Source organism: Rousettus aegyptiacus, unplaced genomic scaffold (assembly GCF_014176215.1).
Source record: "Rousettus aegyptiacus isolate mRouAeg1 unplaced genomic scaffold, mRouAeg1.p scaffold_m13_p_13, whole genome shotgun sequence".
NCBI classification, from domain to species: Eukaryota; Metazoa; Chordata; class Mammalia; order Chiroptera; family Pteropodidae; genus Rousettus; species Rousettus aegyptiacus.
In genome coordinates, this window is record NW_023416288.1 from 13,637,100 (window position 1) to 13,662,222 (window position 25,123).

General features: G+C 35.9%; 1 protein-coding gene across 18 annotated transcripts in view; it reads left to right on the plus strand.

The window, feature by feature from the left end:
* The window catches only part of ADAM22 (ADAM metallopeptidase domain 22), a 207,978-nt gene that overhangs the window by 92,543 nt on the left and 90,312 nt on the right, over positions 1-25,123 (plus strand). For all 18 annotated transcript variants that reach the window (XM_016147979.2, XM_016147978.2, XM_036230317.1 and 15 more), the window contains exon 4: positions 13,119-13,185. In XM_016147979.2, the coding sequence (XP_016003465.1) occupies positions 13,119-13,185 (67 nt within the window). The remainder of the gene's footprint in view (positions 1-13,118; positions 13,186-25,123) is intronic.

A 25,123-nucleotide genomic window follows, 5' to 3' on the forward strand; every position in this document is an offset into this window, starting at 1 on the left:
GTAGTAGTAGTATTAGTGATAATAATAACAGTAGTAGTAATAAGGGCTCAAAAATTTTAGCTGTTGTTTTTATTAATGCTATTAATTTTAAAATTTAAGGAAATCAAGATACAAGTTTGAGAATACTTCTCTTTGAAAAATGTAGTGATAAATACCTAGGAAAAAATGGTTTAATAAACTAAGAAAAAAATTTTCATCGATTTCATTATTTTCCACTAAATGGATGGAAAATCATTTGCTCAACTAATTTTGTATGTTTAAGTCATTTTGTAAATAACTTTGGGATGATGGCTTTTTCAAATTTAGTTTTCTTATTTTTATTAAATTATATATAACTTATTTCTTTAGTTTATTAATGTAATACATGTTTATTATAGAAATTTTAGATAATTTATACAACTTAGACAATGTATAAAATTAATGTAGCAGTAATCTATCTAGAGATAAATACCGCAGACATCTTAATGTATGCTTTTTTCCCCTTCATATGTATATATTTTCTTCCTTTTGCAAAATTTGGAACTTTTCTTAAATAGACATTATAGACATCTTTTATCTTCAGTGACATGTTAGTGTTAGCTGAGTTCAACTGTAAATTTTTGTACCCTATTAATTTAATTGCTTCTTTGTTATGTCCAGTGTTTCTCTATGATAATGTCGTATCAACTATTATTATAGATAAGCGGCTGTACACACTAAAAATTATTTCCTAAATTCTTAGAAACAGAATTTCAGTTTCAAAAAGATAGACATTCAGTATATTTTATCAAACTATCTGTCTTCCCTGAAGGTGTTTGTGCTAGTGGTTCTCTAATACCCTTGTCGACTAGGTTTTCTAATAATGATTATTTCCAAAATTGCATAAAATATATTTTATATTTATAGTTGTTTTTCTTTATTTGATTATTATAAAGAATATTAGAATTTTAAGACTTTTATTGAATTTTGAGAGATTGCTTTCTTAAAAGAGGGCAATAATTGACCATCATTAACCCTGGACAGTAATGCCTATTAATCTGTGTTCTCACTAAGGATGGAACTGTTACATTCTTTACGTAGATGATGGAGGAGACATTGACAGCTTGACAGAATAGATCTTAAGCATTGCAAGAACCCAGGCAAGACATCATGGTGGTCAGACCAATGTGGCGACAATGGAAGTGGTCACACTCTGTATGTATTTTGAAAACAGAATTGACAGAATTTTCTGATCAGTTGGTTATAGGATATAATATTAGGAATCAGTGATCACTCCTTGGTTTTTGGCCAGGGCAACTGGTAAGATGCAATAGCCATTTATGAAGATGGAAAGCCTGTAGGAAAATCATGTTTGTCAAAATCAGGAACTCAAGTTTCGACATATTAACTCTGACATACTTTTTTGATAAGCAGGAGGAGAGGTTGAGTATGTAGTTGGACATATGATTCTGGAGTTCAGAGGAAAATTCTAAACTGCAGATAGATATCAATCTGAGGGTCATCAACATATAATTATTATCAAGGGAAGACATTAGAGGAAATCACCAAGGAAGCAAGTGTGAAAAGAAATGAGAAGATAATGAAGGAATGGGCCATGGGACACTACAATGTTTAGAGGTTGGGAGATGGGAAGAAACTAGCAAAGGAGACTGAGTAAAGGCAGCAAGAGAAGTAGGAGAAAAGCCAGGAGAGTGTGGTGGCTGATAGGAAATCTAAGGAAATATTTCCAAGAGGAGAGGATAATCAGCTGTATCAAATGTTGCTTAATAGGTCAAGTAAGATGAATTGACTGTTAGATTTAACAACATCGAGATAAGTAATTAGTAACTTTGATAAGCGCAGTTTTGGAGAAGTGGTGTGGTGAAAATATGACTAGATGAGTTCAAGAGAAGGAGGAGGAGAAAAAGGAAAAATTGATTATGAGTAATTCTCTTGAGTGGTTTTGCTTAATGGACAGAAGGAAATGTGGCAGTAGTTGGATATGGAAATGATGTTGTGAGGATTTATACAGTGATGGGACAGATCTAGTAGAAAGGGAGAATTTAATGATGCAGGAGAGGGAAGAATATCTGGTGCCATGTGTTTGAGCAGGTGAGAAGGGATAGATTGTGCTACTTGAGTGGGTGGATTAGCTCTGGATAGTTGTACAGGCAGCTAATCTTTAACAAGAGGGAAGGCTGAGCATAGACGAGTGCAGATGCTGCTAGGTACAGAGATTTGGTGGTGGAAATCTGTGTAATTTATCTTTTAATTGCCTTTTTTCCCCCTTAGTGATATAGGCAGCAAAGTCATCTTTTCAAAATAGATGGAAGTAGTTGATGAAGCTTTGAGGAGAGAGGGAAAAGGTGTGAAGTGATATTGAGACACAGTCGAGAGAGTAAATGCCCTAGGAAAATGCAATATGATTGCCAGGCAGCTTTAAGGGAACCGTTGAGGTTAGTGTTCATTATTGTACAGGGAGCACAGATGATATGCTTCAGTCACTTGCACTGAGCAGGCGTGGAGGGGGTATAGAGTTTGTTTTACCCAGGATTGGTTTAACCAAGGGAGAATCACATGGAAGGAGATGGGTAGGAGATTTGCAAGGCCGTGAATATTAAGATTAAATTGAACCTGACCAAAGAAGGAAGTGAGGCATGAGGGAGGTGAAGAAAAGTGAAGGGGTAGCAAGTTCAGTGGGCTATGGGTCTTATTGGGGTCAGAGGACTGAAATGAGTTGTCGAAAAAAGCTAGAATGGATGGGGGTGGTCAGAGTGAGAGGTTTGAAACTAAGAATATAGTAGGTGAAAGGTGGATGGGCGAGGTAGAGTAGAGAAGAAGATCATTAGAAGAGATGAGGTCAAGGAGTTGAGAAGCCAGAATTGGAAAGCTCACCTAAGTGGATATCAAAATCACCAATAATTAAAATAGGAGTATTGACCATTAACTAGAATCTGAAATCTTCAGGGAATAAGGGAAGTGACCAGGAGTCGATAAATTACTACAAGGATCAGTGATAGGTGGTAGAGCCTGATGATATGAGATACAAAGTCAGGTAACTTTTAGTGGAATGGGGTAGAATGACATGACATGGCAATGAGATGCAAGAAGGATATCACCCCGCCTCCTCACTGGACCCTGTTAGTAAGAATGTGCAGCCCTCACTTAAGGGGCTATAGGAGAAGCAGTTCCTGCTGGTTGTCAGCATAAGACAGTAAAAGGAAATATTCAAAGAAGAGATTGGAGATATCATATTTTGTCAGTGGTCATACCTGAGTTCCAGAGGATGTGATCAAGGGGTATCTGAAGGTGGGGAATGTTGGAAAAGGGGACAGAACCACATAAGAATTAGATGAGGGATGATTTGGGAAACCTGGACTTCTTGAGGTGACAGACATGAACTAGAATTAAGGGCCTGATTAAGTTAATCTTGATGACTCTAAAGCATCATGATGAGGCTGTGTATGTTGATGGTAAGTAGATGCTCCCTTGCCTTGAATGGGCCAAATTTGGGACCCCACTTGACTCCAATTTATGGGATCACACAGAATGTGGCGGGAACAGTTTTCCTTTGAGCACTGGGCTCCTTTTGACTTATGACAGTGGAGTCTGGACGAGGGATATGGTTTCACTCCTAGTATATGGATGTGGAGAGGAAAGAGACAAGGTAAAGATGCTTGTTAGGCAGATGGCAATACGAGAGAGAGAGAGAGAGAGAGAGAGAGAGAGAGAGAGAGAGAGAGAGAGAGTTAGTTTAATTTTTCAGAAATTAGTATTATAAAAATTGAAATATTTATATGAATAATCTTTGTGAACCACATCTAAGAATTACAACTTTAAAAAATATTAAAGCTCACAGGGTGCTCACAGGAAATCTAAATAAATTTGAAGTAAGTGTGGCAATTTTCTTCTTAAGAAATTAGTCCTTGATTTGGCTGTAATGAAGAGGAACTTGTGTCCCTCTGTTTATGTGCCTTAAGATTCACCAGGGACTCCTTTTAATTGCCTTGCTGTAGTGTGTTCCCTGGTATGTTTGGCTTTCAATGTGGTAATGAGTAGCCATGATCAAAATATGCCAACAGATCATTACATTGAGTTTTATCAGAATATTTGTAGACTTACTCTGATTATATGTTCATGTCCTGGTAGCATTTTTTTGTATATTAGAATAAATCTAGGAGGTTCTGGTGTGGTAGGTACATGGGTGATGAGGCAGTTAGAAAAAATTCTGTGATTCCTCTGCAAAGCCAGACTGAGAAACCTTTGCCCTAATAAGAATAAGGATCCTATAAATAAGAGCTAATATTAATGATAGTGCCCATCTCAAGTCTCACGTAAACACATTTGATCTAAGTGCCCTAGTCCTAGCATACACACTGGAAGCTCCCTGATATTCATCAGATATGACTTCCTTGGTAGACCATAACTAAAATAGCTTCACATTTATGCACAAGGGTATACAGAAAATACCTTGCAAGTACCTAAGCAGGAAAGGAATTTTCATGTTTACAAATTAAAAAGTAATAAAATGAAACATTCATCCAAAATGTAGATCTTTGATAAGCTTTTAAGTTTTGTAGTTTTCTTTCATTTAACTTAAACAAAATAAGGATTTAAAATACTAGTTATTACATACCGAGGCTACAGACAGTGATTCTGGCACAAAACAGAACTGAAGAATGGATGATTAATTCTCAGTGGTGTGAAGGTCCCGGACATTTATCCATTTTTTGTATTGAGGATTTTCAGCAAAGACATTAGTTTGCCAAAAAGATGCTTGACTAGATAGAGTAAGAAAATAAAAGAGAGAAGAGATAAAATGAGGGAGGAATGCATAGAATGTCTCAAGAATGAGAGGAATGTTTTCTTTGAAAAACTTTCCAAGCTTATAATTTTTTATTTCTCTTATATAAAATAGTAAAATTTGGATTTTTAAAATTTCCGTTTTCTCAGTTTTGTTGTTGTGAAAAGATTTTTACAGCTTAGGTACCTAATAAAATCTTTAATTTTCCATTGTAACCCATGATCTATGGGGTTTTTTTTTCTATTTCTCTGGGTGGCTTATAGTCATATTTGAAGCTTTTATAATTCTTATTTATTTATATTACCCCAAATAAGTTACATTGTGTTCATTTGGAGATTGCTGTAAGGAAAATGTGATGTTAATTTCGTGTAGTGTAACAATCACTGAATATTAGAATAAGAAGGCATAATCAGCCCATTGCCTTATGCTGTATTATTTTGTGGAATTCTGTGGGCTGACTAGATAGTTCTGCTTTATATAGTGTTAGCTGGGACACTTACATCTGGAAGATCCAAAATGGCCTCCATCACACAGTTGGAAATTGGTGTCAGCACTGATTGGAAGTTGAACTAGAGCTGTCAGCTAGGGACTTCAGTTCTCCTCTACAGCACAGTGGCTGGATTCGAAAATTGAAAGATGGAGAGTTCCACATATAAGAAGCTGCAGAACTCAGATGTTATACAGTATTACTTCTGCCTCATTATATTTGACACAGGACAAGCTCAGATTCAAGAGGATGAAGAATGGTCTCCACTTTGCTGTGAGAGGTGTAACAAAGAACTTGTAGCTATCTATAATGAACCACAGGGCATCTCTTGACCATAAATAATTTACGTTTCTCACATATGCAAAATGTACCAAATTATTCCAAAGACTTCTAAGTAATCTTATTTCATTATATTATCAGGCTCAAACTCAAGGTTCAGGCTTTCATTGTCTGTCAGGTCCTGGTGTGATTAAGGCTTCTTAGATGAAGTAACTCAGGTATAGACCCTTGAACTAAAAAAAAAACAAGTAACTGTTCCACACACTCAGGAAACACTGGGGAAATAAGGGCAGAATGACTGCATTGGATACTCCTGTTTGAAAAAGGGGAAAATTGAAGGGTTCTTTAAAATTCTGATACTCAGCCAGGTATAAATTACCGGGTCTCCTGTTTTGGGAAAAGGGGAATATATGTTGATTAAGGCTTTGTTCTGCTTCTTGGGGATAGCTGTCTGTGGTTCTTCTCTATATTCTCTGAATTACCACTTCTTTTCCATAATGAATAGCCTGGGCCTTAATTTAAGTATCTTTGTAGGTTTGCTTTCTGACTGTAAAAGGTTGGAACTGACTGTCCATTTTGATCCAAACTGGTGGTGATTCTATTGGTAGGTTTTCTGTGAATCTCATTGGGATTTAGTCCATTAGACAAAACCACACCCAGAAATATTTTGGAGATAGGCCCCTTTCTACTTTGGACTGACTGTGAGTTAAGATGCTATGTGGCAATGTTATTAAGAATCTTAGAAGACTTTTTATTTAGGTGAGAATGTCTGTGAGTCATAGTTTTAAGATTCTCAGAAGCTCTTTGGTATAGCTGAGGCTCTAGTAGGCAGGTCCTTAAGAATCTTAGAAACCCTCTTATGCAGATGATATGGTCTAGGCAAAAAAGCCTTGAGTCTTTCTGAGGTCTGAACAAAGAGTCTTAAAACCATACCCTTGATTTGATCTTGACCTTGAGGTCACATTTTGCTGGCAGCGCCTTGGTTTAGATCTTTGCTCTTAGGCTATTTATTTGAAAATCTATGGCTGGTTCAAGTTTCTTTCTTCATATGTTTCTTTGTTGTGCATTTTTAGTGAGGATACTGTAAATATGACCTCAGTGTATCAGTTTAAGAGCACATGATTCTGGTTTCTTCCTTCATTGCTGGTGTTAACTATGCCCAGTTGGTTAAGGCAATGTCCTTCAGTTTTCTTTACCATGAAGTTATTACTAGGACACATTTTAAATGTTGAGATTTGGCTGAGAGTTATGCATTAGACATTTTTACATTTGAGATGCTTATCGATATCCTAGTAGAGACTGGTTCAGAAACAGGGGTGTTAATAGACTGGAAAGATGAAGCAGTACTTTTTTGCTTACATTTTTTCAGTGAATATAGAAGTGAGGTCATTGGCAGGTAGTGATGGTGAGGGAAAGCTTCAACAGTGGTCCCCAACCTTTGTAATACCAGGGACCAGTGCTTCTCTGAGAATCTTATGCCTAATGATATGAGGTGGAGCTGAGGTGGTGATGCTAATGCTGGGGAGCGGCTGTAAATACAGATGAAACTTCGCTTGCTTGCCTGCCACTTATCTCCTGCCGTGCGACCTGGTTCCTAACAGGCCTTGGACCCTGGGGTTTGGGGAACCCTGCTTTAGAGATTTGAGGAGAGAGAAGTTTGGAGGGGTCTTCTCAGAGTAAATTAACTAGAAAGATGTAGTGGACTTATGGGCAGTATTGTACTAAGGGTGACCACTTGATAATTGTGGTCATAAATTCAAGTATGGCCATTCAGGTGGTTCTGCTTCTTGAGGTCGGACTTTGATTAGTAGAAAATTTAAGTTTTATCACTGTTTTATCACTGCTTCTTGAGGTCGGACTTTGATTAGTAGAAAATTTAAGTTTTATCACTGTTGGGGTTTGGCCAAGTGAGCATAGTGGGGAGGTAGGGAGTGGTAAAGAAATTTAGAGTATGTGCAAGAAAGTGATTATCATGACAAACCATGGAATATAAATCAAATTAAGTAGGCTAGAGGGAAGTGAAGGACAATAAAAAAAAGTGGTAGGTATGATTGATGGTTTAAAAAAGTCTCCAAACAGTTATAAAGTGAGAATTCTAGAGAAAAATGGCTAGGAGATAGTGAATAGAGAGTGAGATGTTTGAAATCAGGATTTGGGAGGCCTTTCACATATATTCTGGTTTAATACTATACCAACTTTATGAAGAAATTTTTATTATCTCGGTTTTAGACATGGGAGAATTATGTTTATAAAGATTAAATAACTTGACCAAGGCCACACAGCTAGTAAATGGCAGAGCTTGAATAGGAAATAAAAGTATTTGTTTTTGTGTTTAAACTCCAAAACCTTTGTACTACACCAGCTGCCTCTGATTTGTGACAGTTATCCACTAGACAAAGGGTAATCATTGTTATGACTGAAAATGTTTACATTGTAATTGTTTGCTTATTCCAGGCTTATTATGGCATGGCATGCAAATGAGAGAAAAAGTCCAAGAATACATTTGTTATTTTAAAAACATTTCTTCCTTTAGAAAATGAGTGGCCTTTAGTATTTGATTGAAAATGATTTTTACCTACCTTTCAAAATTCACAAAGAAGCATTTACACAGGAGTTCTGAGTAAGCTATGAGCATGGAGCGAATTCTACCTGATCAATTTGATGTAAAATAAAATTTCCCATGTGGTAAAGAGATCCTTCGTTTTCTTACACTTGAAATTATTTAAGCAGATCCCTACTTAACAAACAGTAGTGAACTAAGAAAAAGAACTTAGATAATTTTGGTTTTCTCTACTCTAAGAGGCTTCACAAAAATTTACTTGGGTTCTAAATTGATGGTAGTAAGGATTTTATGTTTCAGTAGAGGAAGTGAAGTTTTTAATAGAAGGTTTTTCAGCCTAATAATTAAAATAACAATACTTAACAGACTTCTACAATACTGCAAACAAACCGAAATTGCATGGGCTGTTTTTGGTTTAAATTACATGGAACCCTTTCCAGAAATACTCGTATGTATAAAAGCTTGATTGAAATATTTGCATAATTCCTGAGCAGAGAGTTACATCCATGTGGTGACTCATATTCTCTTAATTTGTAGGTTTTGTAATCCGAAGGAAAATAATCCCTTGAAATTTGAAAACCTGGAAGACTCAAAATTGTTTCAAAAATTATTATTATTATTATTATTATTATTATTATTATTATTAATGCTGCTACTACAGCTACACCTTCTTTAAGAAATATTTTATGTAGGTGCTTTTGGTTTCACTCATGCTAGATCTGATCAGGGTGATTTACTCATGTAGCAGTGATGGAGAAAGAATCTCACAGTTACCTAATATCAGGGGTGGGCTGTTCTGGATCCAGGGACCTAAGCAGTAGAGACATGGGACTTTCACTTTGGTATTGACCACTGGTGCGACTCAGTTTTGTTCAAGAGTCTGCTTATTTTTAATTTATCTCTTTCTTTCATCAGCTGAATGATTTTATTCTGAATTTACTAGTTCAAATTCCCAAGAGAAGAAACGAGGCTGGCTCTGCTAATAAACACTGCCTCTGTGTAGTAATTTTTCTCTCCCACTTCTGCTGAAGTTGTTTGAGACTGATAGGAAGGTTGGGGGGAGGGTAGTCTTTTGCAAACATCTGGCTGGCACCTCTCCTGTTTAGGGTATGGCCTTGGATAACACAGTGAGATGTGGATAGTGGAGCCATGACGAGTTTTGCTGGAGGCAGAACTTTACAATGCAGCTTCGTTATTCTGTGGGAAGCCTTTGGAAATTTGTGAAATATCTGACATACCCATGATTAAAATAAAAGACAACTGTCGATTAGCTATCTAATAGCTATTCTCTCTATCACTATTCTTCCCCCTAATGCTGTTGAACTCTGAGTGGTTATGATGTTCATGGGAGGCCCTCCAGGGGGAGAATGTTATTGTTCAAAGACAGATGTCCTTGTCAAATGAATGGTGTTGGTGTGGCCAAGTAATGCAGTTCTGACAAAACTTACTTGAGAAGATGAATGCTAGGGTTTTTTTTGTGAAGAATTTGCTGACTCTTTTAAAGAAATATAAGGTTTTCTCCTTCCTTCTTCCCTTCCCTTCCCTTCCCTTCCCTTCCCTTCCCTTCCTTTTCCTTCCCTTCCCTTCCTCCCCGCCCCCCCCACCCTCTCTCTCTCTCTTTCTTTCCTTTACCTTGATATACTTTTATCTGCATGAGATGCTTAGACTTGCAGCAGTCAGGTTAGTGTCATGACAGGAGCCGGATAAGAGGACAGGTCCCACACCACACTGATGGCAGAGCAGAAAAATGAACATATTCCTGGACTCAGTAATAACGCTGAGCAAACACATGAATCAATCTAGGAACCTCCCTAATGTCAGGTAGGAAATTAATTTGATGCAATGGCAGCCTACAAGTATACTATCAAGCAAGCTATCTCAGTAGAAAGGGGACCAAAAGCCCCCACAGACCGAATTAAAATTCTCAAATCACATGATTTGCTAGTTGATTTAAAGCACATGGTAAGAAGCAAGAGGAAAGAAATGGTTAGATTAGTACACTTAAGATACAGTGCAAGGTGGGTGGGTGGACCATGCCAACTAATCCTGGGGTACACAGTGTTCATATGTCCTGCTTTTGTCTCTGTTGCATCTACCTTCCCTGCTGATAATGTAGTTTTGGTTTTAAGGACCAGAGTAGAAGTTTGGGCAAGCTTCTTAGATGGAAAGTAGCCAAGCTAATGACACCTTTGCTGTATCTGAGATACGATGGACATATATGCCTTGTCAGGAGCTGTAGCTTTCCACTTCACTTGATGAACAGTCATGAATTCTATTTGTGTTATTTGGACAGAGGAAATATGGAGCAGAAATGAGTGTGAATATCAGTTCTTAACCAGTGTGATTTTGTCCTGCACTGTACATTTAGCGCGCGTGTGTGTGTATATGTGCACACGTGCGTGTACTTGTGTGTTATACTGGCATCTAGTGGGTAGAGGCCAGGGATGCTGCTAAACATACTACAATGCACAAGACGCTCCTGTGACAAAGAATTATCTAGCCCAAAATGTCAATAGTATGGAAGTTGAGGACCACCGAATATCACAAATAGGTGATTGAATTAGACCTCATAAATATTAAGTGCTTATGTTGAGTGTATCCTGGATATTTAGTGTCTTTTGAATATTTATCATATCATGAACATTTATTAGCCAGGAGCTTCATAAATATTAAGTATCTTTTGGTCATCCACCTCTTTCTATCTGTGCGTAACACATACACCATTTTCTTACTTACACATTACACATACTATACATTCTGCCCGTGTATAACAAAATTTGCTTACTAGCAGCTTATTTATACTTAAAACATCTTTCAGAGTATTAACCTGTATTTTTATAAACTTCAAATTTATTGATCTAACAGAATTGAATATTTGCAAAAGCAAATCCACATTACATCTGCTTCAGAATTTCTAATGAGAAATAAGATAAATGTTCTGATTGTTTAAGCCACTTTGAATTGTTTTCTGCAACTTGCAGCTTAGAGCATCCTAGCTAGTTCTCCCACATAAAGTTAATAGTAAAATGTATTCCAAAGACAAATGAAACAAGCGCTTAGACCAAGGGTCCCCAACCCCCGGGCTGTGGACCAGTACCTGTCAGTGGCCTGTTAGGAACTGGGCTTCACAGTAGGAGGTGAATGAGGGGTGAGCGAGTGAAGCTTCATCTGTATTTGCAGCCACTCCCCAGCGCAAGCATCACTGCCTCAGCTCCACCTCAGATCATCAGGCATTAGATTCTCATAGGAGCATCTGTCCCTGGTGCCAAAAAGATTGGGGACTGCTGATTTAAACTGTAATTATAGGTTTTCTAAATGGTGATGTAAGCCTCAGATACTATAGGAAACTGCTTATGGTGCCTGAATTAATGTAACTTTTGTTTGATCATTCTGTTTATATTTCAAGCAACTATAGTATGGTGCTTGTCATGGTAGGTCTATGTGCTCATAAATGCCCGTTCTTTTTAATAGTTAGGACAGTTTTGGCATGGTGTCCTTTAGATAACTGTAAGAAGGATTTTTTTTAGTTGGCTGAATGTCTATTAATAGAGTATTAGGTTTAGAAATGTCAACTGATGGTGTTGGCACCAATTCTATGCCAACAGGAATCCCCAGTTTGGGATGTGGTGAAGAAGGAAACTTTATTCGGTGTAAACAGCTCAATTATGAAACATCACAGCTGTGGAACTTCAGGGCTGTGAGGAGGTCCTGAAGCGAGGCAGCAGCTCTCTGCTAAACAGCTCTGCTCTGTTCTGTCTGCTCTGCTCTTGTGAGACGTCTTCAGTGTTTGTCTTTGGTGTTTCAACTCCAACCAGAGGAACATAGTCTCCTACCTTTGATGGAAAGGGAAAGTGCATCCCCCAAGCCAGAGAGGGAGCTGGCTTTTATAGAGTGAAGAAGTCCCCCGTCCTTGATTCCTGATTAGTCTGTACTCATGCAAATGAGACTCCAAATCCTTGCAGTTCGATTGGCCTGAAAGTCACTGTCCTGATGGTCAGAATGAAGACACTCTGATTGGTCAAGAATGAAGCCACTCTGATTGGTCAGAGAAGATGCTGATGAGATTATAACTGCAGCTCCGATTGTATGGAGAATGCCTCAGTTCTGTAGGTTGAAATACAATTCCAGGAACTCTTTTATAAGGGCTGCCCCAGATGGCAGGAATACAGTGTGGGCAGGCAATTTAGTGCAGGCCTCTTTCAGAAGTGCGGTTTGGGTAAAAGGCCCAAGTTTAGAAAAGGCTGCTAGGCTCTGCTTTAAGATTTGAGCGCGGTTAGCCACTAAGAGCCCTTCTTAGTAAGTATCTTCTTTTTCGGGGTCCACAGAAAATTTATAGCTTCATGTATAATTTTTATTTATTAATGTTAATTTTATTTATATTTTAGTGCTTTAAAAATGTAGAGACTTTAAGACTTTTTATGGAAGTTATGTCTTGAGGCATCTCCATGAAAGGGGAAATTCTTCACATATATAGCATTAAGGAGAAGTATATTTAAGATGATGTAAACATTTAAAAATTTTATTACGACAGTTGTTGTTTAGTAGGGTTTTCAAAAGAAAATTATTTGAAACTACTGATGGTATATAACTTCATTTTGTTTAGCTTTCTTTGCTCCCTTTTTATTTTTGTGACGGAAACTAATGTTTTCTTATATGAAATAGCACATGTAACACATCAAAAAATGGTAAGGTATGGTAGCAAATTAAAACTATTTGATAAAAAGCTAAAGTAAAACAAAGGGAAGAATAAGATGTCTTTAAAATAATGATGTGCTTAGAGTAGTTTCCTAGAACTCCTGTACTAGATCGACGGAATCAGCTCTGTTGAGCAATGGGGTGACAGGTGGTTTAGTCAGTCGGCCTCATAACCTGTGTGTTGGGGGCCGGCGGGAGAGAGACAGAGACTATAAAGTTTTATTTTTGTTTTGAAATTTGGGTTAAAGAATTATTAAAGCTAGGATAGGTAAACTTGATTTTTGACTACTTTACATTTTCAACGTCTTCTTTAATCATCATTTCTGTTGTTGCAGTGATTTACTGTCCTCTGAATACATAGAGAGACACGTTGAACATGGAGGGAAGACTGTGGAAGTGAAAGTAAGTAGAGCTTTCCTCTCTCTGGGGGAAATATTTCCAGAATCTTTTAAATGCTGATTATGATTTTAATTTTCGGCGATACTTCTAATCTACAGTTTTGGGGATTTTTAGGAGCTCCAATGGTGCAATTGGTTAGCGCATGGTACATATACAGTTTTGGGATTTTTATATTTCAGAATTTATCAAGGAAGTGTATTACCCATATGGGAAAAAAATAAAGCCTTTAGTTATCAGGAAAAGAATTCTTATTATACTGTAGGAGTTGTTGGAGTTTGTTTTGTGGAATTAGTATAACTGTAATTGGTTCTTTTTTATTATTATTACATTACAGAAAATAATTTCTAAAATTTGCCTTTAAAATTATCACTGGGAAGCAAGAGGTGAAATCTTGGGTCCAGCCAGGATTCATGGCTTTGCATTCAGTCGGGGATGACTACTCCTGCTAAAATTATAAACTTGTTAGGTCTACTGAGAAGTCCCAGGGAGTTTAAAATCCCCGGACACAGAAATCTCAGGATACTGGTTTTTGTCAGGGAAGTTCTGAAAAGATTACACACAAATAAAAGCCTCTTTCAATTATAGGCATAAGAATGTTGTTTTTTTTTTTTCCCCCCAGTCTGCCGCTGATGTAATGTGAGGGCATATGAGACAAACTCCACCAAAGGGTTTTTTTTAGTCCAATGTTTAGTTTGGTGAGTTTTAGCTAATTGTTTGGTGAGTTTAGCTAATTGTAACAGTATTCAGACTGTCTGTTCTGCCTTGTCAGAATTGTAAATACCATTAATATATTTTTGCTTTCTTTTTCTGATTATAAATTTGCTAGATATTCATTTTAGAAAATTTCTAAGTAGAGAAAAAGGAAAAATTACTAAGGGAAAAAAATTCTAAGAAAAAAAGGAAAAATTACCCTTAAACTAAATCACTGAAAGGTAAAATTCATTTTCATTTTGATATATTTCCTTTCAGTGTTTTCTTGTCCTATGCCATATTTACATTTTTCATGTAGCTGCTATGATACATATCTATGACATTGTACCTTGCTTAAAAAATAAACATTGTATCATGTTGTAAACATTTTCCCAAGTTATTTTCTCTTAAAGCTAACATTCACTGCTTTTCAGTTTAAATATATTACCATCATAAAGCTTTTTATTCAAATTAAACTCTATATCACTAAATAACTAAAATAAATTACATTGTCCTGTTCAAGCGACAACGTGAAGAGGACTAGATTTTTCAATGATATGTTAACAAAAAAAATCATTATGGAAAGTTTCAAACATATACAGAATGAAAGGAATACTATAATGAACTCCTACATGTTCATTTTCCAGAGTCAACAATTATAAATATTTTGATGATCTTCTCTTCTCTCTTGCGCACGCGCGCGCGCTCTCTCTCTCTCTCTCTCTCTCTCTCTCTCTCTCTCTCTCTCTCTCTCTCGTGTGTGTGTGTGTGGGGGGGGGTATTTAAAAGCAAATTTCAGGCATTGGGACATTTTCCCTGTAAATACATCTTTATATATCTACATATTTAAGACTTAAAATAAAATCTGTTAATTTTTACAAGTGATCTAGATATGTTAGTCCTCTTAGAAAGTTATTTTAAACTTAAGGTTAGGTAATTGGATGGTTGACTGATTTTTATCACTGTATCACTGGCTTAACTGCAGAAAGGATATCAGGATTCTTCTAGATATGACATAGGAGAATGGAGTCATTTTGCCTATAGTTGGAAAAAAAATTACCTAGATTTATAATCTCCAGATTCCTTTTATTATCATCCTTGTTTATTTAGCTTTACTTCTCTATTTCGTGTGATGCTTTTCTGAATGCAGAGTATATCTTATTCTTTTGTTAAATTAAAGATGAAAGGAAACAGGCAGTTGACTATTTCCATTTATGTCTGTCACTAGAATGACAAAATGCAAATATCAGCATGAAAGGAGAATCCAGCGCAAACAGCTGTCCGTTGTCTCTACAGTAATACCCCTTTTCAGGAAACTTGTACTTAATCCATAAAGTGTATTCCACTCTGAGGTCATTGGGCTCCATGGGTATGTGTAACACCCAGAGCACTGACTTGCTGATTTTCTAGCTCAAGAATTGCATTTTCTTCATTGATGATTTACCTAACCCCAAGCCTGTCAGACCAGGGACATGAAAAATCCAAAGTTCCTTCAAACCCTTGGGCCAAAGGATGTTTCTCCCTTTAAGAAAACCACTTTGATTTCACTCATCACCTCCATTTCTAGTCCATTAAAAAAATGGAATAGAGCATCTAACTCAAAATTCTCCTCTATTTTTTTTTTTTCCGGGAACCACACTGAAAGCGATTCCTGCCCACTAATTCAGTCAGGAGCCCCAGTTATTTTCCTGCTGGTTCCCTCTTTATTTTGCCCTCTGTGCTTAGCTCTTTAGGGTGTTTCTTTTCACATGGACTCTGTTAGTTCTCCTTTCTTTATTAATTATTCGTAATTGTCTTAAGCTTTTCTTTTCATTATATGAGTCAAAAAATCATAAAATCCTAGGATTTTTTTTGTTTGTTTGTTTGTTTGTTTGTTTGCTAGGTCTGCCATAACAAAGTACCATAGTCAGAATGACTTAAACAACAGAAATTTATTTTTTCACAATTCCAAAGGCTGGAAGTTCAAGATCAAAATGTCAACATGGTTGGATTCTTCTGAGGCCTCTCTCTTTGGCTTATAGATAGCTGTCTTCTCCCTCTGTTTTTACATGGTCTTAAATCTGTGTCTACCTGTGCCCAATTTCTTCGTAGAACATAAGTCATATTAAATCAGAGCCCACCCTAATGACCTTATTTAACTTAATTCTTTAAAAACTACCTCCAGGTATAGTTACAATCTGATGTGCTGGGGTTTAGGCCATCAACATATGAATTTCAGGGGATTATAAATCAGCCCATAACACCTTCCCTGAGAGCCCTATGAAATTTTTAAATTGGCTTTTCTTCTGGGACTGAAGTAAATGAAAGGTGTAAGGAGATCAAAACAAAACTCTGTAAGAACTTTTTTTGTCTGTTGGCACAAACACAGTCATATTTATCTTGAGGATGCAAAATTAAAATCAACTGTATTAGCAAACCAGATTTAAACAATGGGTAAAAACCAGTCTAGTAAACGTCTCTGCTCACGTGTCATAGAACATTTACTTGTGAAAATTATGTATAATGTGTTTGATTTAAGAGTGTGAATATGAACGTGGGGAAATGAATAAACCACATGAAAAAATACATAATAGCTGTATTAGTGAATCTTTTAGATTGCAATTTTATTTTTGAAATGTTTTAAATTGTGAAATATAACACTGACACAGAAATTACTACCTATGAACCACTATCCCGTTAAAGAAATAGGGTTTTGCCAGAAATTACATATGCTGCTTCCCAAACCCAAGCCTGTCCCTTCTTCTCTTGTAAGACTTGCAAATAATGTCCTGACTTTTATGGTTATAATTTTCTTAATTTTGTTTATAGTTTTATCACCAAAGCATGTATCCCTATAGTTTAGTTTTGCCTATTTAAGTTTTTTTAAAAAAATACATTTAAAAAAAAATCTCTTTGAATCCTTTGGTTTCTCCTTATCTTTTTTTTATTATCCTTTGCAATTTATTTGTTGAAGAAACCAGATTGTTTATGCTATGCAGTTCTTGCAATCTGGACTTTGCTGTTGGTTGCAGTTTTATATTTAGAGGAAAATGAAATACATTTTAATGCTCTTTCTTTAAGATATTATCTGCAAGACATTTTATACCTCTTTGAAGGCAGTTTTATCCTGATCAGATAGGTGCTTAATCCTGATTTCAAAGTTCTATTAAAACCTTTTTTTTAAAGGTTGCAAAGATAAAGGCTTTAAGCAGGAAAAAAATTGATAATTTTTTTATTCTTTTAATGACTTATACTAATTTCATCTATTTCATCTTTTACTTACATTTATTTCCAATTCATTTAAAAATTAAATTTTAAATTTGAGCCTTAGTTTAGGGAGAACATTTGTGTGTTTAACATGAACTTCAAAAAGAATGTAAACATAAAGCCTCAGCCGATTAGAATATCTTGAGGACAGAATTTTTTTATTTTGATCGTGAGAATTATGGCTCTGGATTCTAAAGAAAAAATAAATTGAAAGTGATAAGTAGCAGCAAATGAGTGTAAACCATGCCATTTGCTGTTTGTTAGCTAGCTTTTTTGTGTGTGTGTTGAAGCTGAAAGCTGCCAGTATTTTTGCTAATTGAAGTTTCTGGTTATATAGTTCTAGTTAATTAGTATTATAATACTAATAATAGCAATTGTTTACCTTTATTGCTCATGATGTAATAGGCACACACATTTATACTTATTCAATACTGAAAACAACCTTTGATTATAAATATAGCTATGTAGTCTCCAACTTTACAGGAACTGAGGCATAGAGAGACTATATAACTTGCTGAAAATAACCATAATGAGTCAAGCTGAAATTTGAATCTAGGTTATATAACTCCAGAGCTGATTCTTATACCATATTATGTACCATATATTTTATATTATATAGAATAAGATCATCATAAAAATTAAAATGTATTTTATTTAGACAGACCTATTATGTACACATCTCATTCATTCTGGAGGTACCTAAAAATTACCCCTTCATAGCCTAGTCTTTAAATTGAAATGGTGGTCTACTTAAAGACTTTTTTAGCTATTTTTTTTTCAATTTGGTTGTGCATTTGAGTAGTTTTTCTGTAACATTGGTTACAGATTAAGATACACTCTATCAAAAAGCCTGTTTTATTTTTCACATCTCAGGAAAATAGCCATAGTAGGAGTTTTAGAACACTAGGAAAGGAATTGTAAATCTTTTGTGTGTACCAGGAATACATATAGATGGCGGAGGGAGCAGATTTCCTTGGGGTCGAAACGTAAAAGTAGACATCTTGGTAGAGATATGATTTATTATGTTTATTAGTAGTGAAAGATCATGTCCAATAATCAATATCATTAACCATTTTTCGTTAGATTATTTGATGTTTTATGGTAATAATCAAAAGTAATAGCTGGTGAATGTCTTTTTTATTAGCTTGAATTATTTTTAAACTATTGTATTTGAGCATTCCCACCTCAGTTAGGCTCAGGATCCTAATCCTTAAGGATGGATATGTACAGAGACACCCATTATACAGTATTGACTTTTGACTGGCAATTAACTGGTTACTACCCATCACTTAATTGAATTGAGGCACTCAAGGATCATTGTCTCAAAGTCTTAATTATGTCCATAGTGGCATTAAGAAGATGGATAAGAAAGCAAAGAACTGTGGGTCAAGGTTGAAGCCTATACTTGGGTAAAGAAATTGCAGAGAGGCTGTGTGTGAGAGAGCAGGTGTCAGGGGAGAAAGTGTCTACTTAAGGGTAGGAGAGGTTTTTCTGATTCTAGAGAGACTTTTACTCTGATGGAATGTGTAATTTTCATTAAAACATTTTTTTATAGGCAAACTGAAATGGCCACTGGCATTTCTGGAAACAGTATATCAAGGAGGTAGATATAGAAACAAGGAGAAAACCTGAGGTCTTCTGCAAAATAGTTTTTCTCCTGCTGTTCACATCCATCTTTCCTCCCTGAGGTTGGAGTTCCTTGAATGATTTCTAGCTTAGCATGGTACTATCTCCCAGCAGGTGCCCGTACTACAGGTCTCTAGGTTCCTTTCACATTCATTTTTCTGTCAGTTTTCTAACTCATTTCTTCTCTCTTAAAAAAGAGGCACCTTTATCCTGCCGTAATCTTTTTTATTTTGCCCAATAAATGTGTAAATGACCGGAAAAAGGAAAACACTAGTGGAGGACAGCTGTAAGAAATCACTTAGAAAATTTTTAATATGACGACTGTCAGGACAACAGATACCTCCCTAACTCATGCTAACTTTGTAGCTCCTATATGTCTGAACAGCAACCCCAGAAAATTGTTTGTAATCTTGACTTATATTCAAGCTTTCTCATGTTTCCTTTTCTAGGTTTCTCCAGAGGAACATAATTCTCAATAGTTGAATACTTTAAAAAATACACAATGTGTTAAAGAAATAATGTTTCGTAAGAGATCTTTTGAGATGTTTTGTTTGAAAAGAACAACCCCACAAATAGTTATATGTGCTATAAAATATTATGGATTTCTTTCTTAAGTAAAAAATATTGTCATTAGAATTTAGTTTATTTAAAATGTGGGTTATAGTTTAGTGGCTGTATTCTCTTCTACCTCTTTTTTTTGTTATTGAAAACATCATTACTTAACATATTTTTTACGAGATACAGATTCTTCTTGAGTTCATTGCATATGATTGAATAGTACATAAATGCTTGAATTGTTTCCTTTTTTTGGCCATGGAGAGCACAAAAGTAGCTATTTAACTGCCAATGTGTCATTATATATATTTATTGCAGCAGAAAACATGAACAAAGAGGTTAATCTGCTTTTGCTTATCCTGGATATCAAATTTCCTTATTGATTCTCAAAAACTCCATTACCATCCAGAATCTTGGTTCTTTGTAGAGAAGTGAGAAAAGTAAATGATTAAGAAGATACAAAAAACCATGCTTTGGTGTGCACTAAATTTTGTTGCAGGCGTTAGTACAAAGCCATCCATACCATTGCATCAATGACGAATCTTCTGAAGCAGAGACTTATATGTTTTTTCAAATAGCTTTTGTTATCTTTTGTTTTGAGGCTGTTTGAGACGAAATGCAATAGCTGCTGTTGCCAAGTAATCTATTCAAAGGCTTTTTAAAATCTCATTTTCCTTTCCTTTTTTTTTTTCGTTTTTATTTTTTAGGAAAACAACTCAGCAACACAACAGCATTTCTCTTCCAAAATGCCTTTCTTATTTACAACTTTCCCTTACACTTGAGAAATGTACTTTCTATCTTGAACACACACTATAGTAGCTCTTCTGGAGCCTCTTGCATGGGGGAATAATACTTTGTCACCTCGACAGTAATTAAGTCACGTGGCCTGGGAAGATGCTTTTAAAAAGGATTTAAGATAAATTTTTTTTTTGGAAATGATCTATTTATAGAAATTGTCACCTAAGCTCTCAGTTTTATCACTCTTAATTTCAAATAGAAATTTCAGGCATTTTCTCTGGCTCTGTGGAGATATCTATCTAGTAAAGAAATTCAGTGATGTGCTTCCTAAGGCCTTCTGTGAGAGGCAGATTATCAATTAAAGACCCTTAGTAGATCCTCAGAAGGGTTCCTGCTGCCATGATAACTGGGATTTTTTTAAAACAACTTTATTGAGATACACTTCATATATCATAAACTGAAATGAATTTTGGTCTCTATTTTTGTCCATTAGGGAATGTCGATTCTTTATCTGAGTGTGTGTAAATAGAGTTGATTAAATGATTATATACAGTTAGTTAAGCAATGATAGGAATGTGTAGCAGATGCAGCTTCCAGTATATTAATTAGATCTATATGGATGTTCTTCCCATGCTCTTATTGAGAGGTTTAAGTTAAGGATTCTAACCATCTAAATCTGAGAGCAGAACCTCTGGGGCAGGGTGAGGGAAATCTTTAGGCACAAGTGTCTCAGGTTGGGGTGTGAGGGTACAGGGACCTCACCAGGTTCTCTCTGCCAGTGGAGAACATTTCAGATGTCATAGCTATGGACATGATACCTTTTTACACTAATAAAAAACATTAAAATTAGATGACCCAGAGAAATTTCACGTTCATTCCCTGAAACAGGTTAGCCATAACTTAACATCAATCTGACTAGTAATAAACAGGAATAATTTTTTAAAATATTGATTGTTTTTCTTATACATGAATATGCAGTTATTAACTGTAGCTAGAGTAGTTTTAAATTTTATTATATTTCATGACTTCATTAGCCCCTAATTGCTGACATAAATAATTTTTTTTGTCTTAAGATATAAGGACCCTACAAGAATAAGATCTATACTTTCTAAAAAATAAATATACAAGTAGTGTTAATCCTGTAATTTAATAAAAAGTTATTCAGTTGCATTTCGGGGATGGTGGTGAGGTTCAATTCCAGGATCTTCTGAGTTAGAGATGATTCTGTAATTGCAAATGGAGCCAGCACAGGAAACCTTGTCCTTTGGGTCCTGTGGGTTTGAGTTGCTGCCCATTTTTAAATCCTTTCATTTTTAAATAGTATATTATATCAGAAAGAGGATTCTTTAATTTTTTCTGTTTTTAGTGTAAGAGCCACAGAAGTATTTTAAAGTATTTTAAATCCTGAAGAAAAGCGTAGTTGGAAAAACCATACATTTTTTTGGTTGGTATATGGGTGTGCTAGTGAGCTGGTTTCCTTGACTGCTAATTACCACATGTTGCTGTCTTTATAGAAAGACTTGCTTTCATTTGCTATCTATGAACTCAGGCTCAGGGACTAAATCTTATCTTGGAGCGGATAACTGCTGCCAGTGGTTCAGGGTGGGTCACCTGGAAGAGTTCACTTCTCTTTACTCATTTTACTTGCTCAAAGCTATGACAGGCAAGTTCTCTCCAGCAAATGAAACCCTCACCTTAATGGAAGTAAAAAATAAAATGACTTAAAATCATTCTCAAAATCTTGTATTTTTGCAAATAATTATTCTAGCCCTATAGGGGCTTATTTTGCCATGATGGATTTCCTGTTTTATACCATCTCTGCCTTTTTGAATCACATCGATACCCTGATGGGGTCAATACTGGTAACTGGACTGAGGAATTAGTAGAAGTACTAGTAGCAGTTGGAGAAATAGCAAAAACTTGCATGATACTCTCTATGTGCCAGATACTAGTCTGGTAAGTGTTTCCCATGTGTAAGTCATCCAGTCCTCCAGGAGTACATTTATTATTCTCATTTTCTCATTTTGCAGATGAGGAAACTGAGCACAGAAAATTTAACTTACCCAAGAATTTGAAACCTGTCAGTCTGGTGCCAGAATTCATGCTATTATGCACTATGGTCTAACCTTTCTTTGGAAACAAATAATAATAATGGCCAAGGAGTCAGAATGCAATATTTAAGTTATAGCACTTTCAGTTATATGTTTGTTAGCAGTTGTTTTAGTAAGCTATGACTTGAAGGTATAATTGTTTGGTTTAGGTGAGTCAATTATTCTAAATATAAAATTTACATTATTCTAATGAAAACCAAATGCCTGCTAGGGAATCCCTGTTTTTTCAACCATTTTATCTTGGAGTTTATTTTTAGTCCTTTTTTGTTTTCCATACAAGTTAGACTGAGTATTGTGTAGTACAGCAGGACGGCCATGGCTTCTAAACTGTAACCATTTGAAACAGTTGCTGTCTTGCACATGGCAAACACATGGTTCTGTTCTTATGCCCATCTTATGCCTATGTGTACATTTATCTGCATCTGGAGGAAATCTGAAGTTTTATGGACGAAAGTAACTAAGCTGACACATATTATCATCCTACCAAAAGACTAGAAGATATTTGGTTGTATCCCTGCCAAAGTATACCCATCCCTTTCCCTTTCCCAACACACACACACACACACACACACACACACACACACACACTCACTCACTCACATGCACACACACACAGGGAGAATAAAAGGGCTCTACAGATCTAATAAACTGATAAAATGTTTCTTTCTCACATGCAACAGTTATTTCAGGTATGTCTCTTAACTTTACTGTTTATCCACCATCTGTTTATCCACCACGAGTCATCTATTTAGTATCTTTTTGATGAGCTGGACAGTGCGTACATCTCCTCCTGGCAGGCTTGTGCAGACATATGCTCCTTTTTTCATCTTGTAATCAGTGTGGTTTCAGGAAGGTTTTAGATTTCATGATTTAATTCTCTTTGCATTATAGGAAAAATTCTTTGGGGATTAAGTAAAATTTGCTTTCCCTTAGGACTAAAGCAGGGTTGCTCAAGGTCCATCATCATGTATAATGCATCAGCTGCCTTAATGGCATTGTCGATTGGAAAGTAGTCTTAACTCTGTAACTTGAAGAAAATGTATTGGCCTATTACTGGTTTATACAGGTCAGGTCTCTTAGTGCTAGGAATAAGGAAAAATAAAAAGTGACAGCTGGTGTCAGCGTGAGTTCTGTTTCTAAGCTCTGTTTGTAACTGATTTGAGTAGAGAAAGTCCTCTTTATTTTCTTGCTAGTGTGAGATATTTTTCAATTCAATATCCAAATTATTTCATCTCTTAATATTCAAAGCGTTAGCTATAAACTTAAAGAGACATGTTCAGCTATAAATTTTTTTGAAAATTCAAAGTAGCACTAACTAATGGTATCACTTTGTATAGAACTAATTAACTATTTTATACTAGGCTTGTTCATATTTTAATGCTAATTATAGAACTAATGTTTTCATTGTGTAGTATCTAATGCAAGCCTATTGTTGCAAATTTTTTTTGAAATTCAGAGTGAACTATTGAAGTAATTATGACTGAACAGAAAGTCATGGAAGTGTTGGTTTTGAAAGTTTGAAACTGGTTTGAAGCAAAAAAAAAAAAAATCACAAATTATTCCCTCAGTGTTTCCCAGACTATATTATTTTCTTATTCATTTGTAAAAAGTTTTTATTTTATGGTGAATAAATGGTCACTATAAAAATAAGAATAGGTAATAAAGACCAGAGGATAAGTACCTGGTACTAAGTGGTTTGAGTGTTTATCCATTTTGGTGGAGTAATTGATCTGGATTCTAGTATCAACTATCAAACATTTTATCATAGTAGCCTTTCTTTGCATTTATAAGGTAGAAGAGGAGGTAGATGCAGGTGGACTTAATTATGCTCATGGGAAATTCCTGAAAACGTAAGCACATGGAGATACTTAGACTGGAACGCTGACATTAGAGATTTATAGCAGAATGGAAAAAAAGCCCAAACTGTCACATTCCTTATTTGTGTTCTCAACCCTCTTTCATTCAATAGATGTGTTGCATGATTGCCATCAGCTCATGGATAAAGCTATGAACAATATATGATGCAATTGTTACCCTCATAAAGCTAGAAATTTATTAGTGTGATAGGCTTAATAAAAGTAACTACCAAAAGGTCTTTTTTAAATGACAGTTATGAAAGTGCTATGAAGAAAAGTCCATGTTGTCCTGGAAGCATTTGATGGAGGACCTCACCTAGTCTGGTTGGTTCAGGAAGACTTCCTTGAGGAAATGATACTAATTCTGAGGTTTAAAGATAAGTAACAGGCAGGCGGAATGGATGGGGCATGTGCCAAGGCCCAGAGGCCACAGTGCATGTGAGGAATGGAAAGAAAACAGAGAGTCTTCACCAAGAGGTGGAGACACTGGTACAGAGGGAGGGAAGGCAGGAGTACAATGTTTGACCAGAGCTTCAGCTTGAAGCAATCAGAAACAACCTAAAGGAAGCAAGACGGATTATGCCTCTGGATTTCACACACCGATTACTTTCTGCCTTTGTTTTTTCTTCTCTTGTTATTCTTGATAATCTGAAAGTATACTTCTAACTCTCTCTGGAAGGCAGAGTGGTTGCTTTGGTAATTCTAGGCGGGGTCAATAGGTGTTCTGCATAGAAATTCCATTTTTGAACAGAGTAAGTGCTGTCTTCTTGAGGTCATGCCACTTTTCTGATTAATAAAATTTTCTCATCTGTTAAATGAGGAAGACAGACACATAGCCCAGAGCTTTGGGAATGGGAAGTGTTCCCTAAATATCAGTATTGATATCATTATTGAGATAAAGTGGCAATTAGTAAAGAAGTTCTGGCTAGGTGTTTGATGGCTTCCACCCTTTTTTACTGCTGGTCTCTGATTCTGCTCAGGACACAGGAAGCACATCGAAATCACCAATAGCTGTCCTGCATTCTCTGTTTTGTAATAAGACAATCTTCTATGCCCCTAGACTATCCATTCCATGAGAAGTTACTCCAAAAGTACACTACCATGGGAACGTGTACTGTA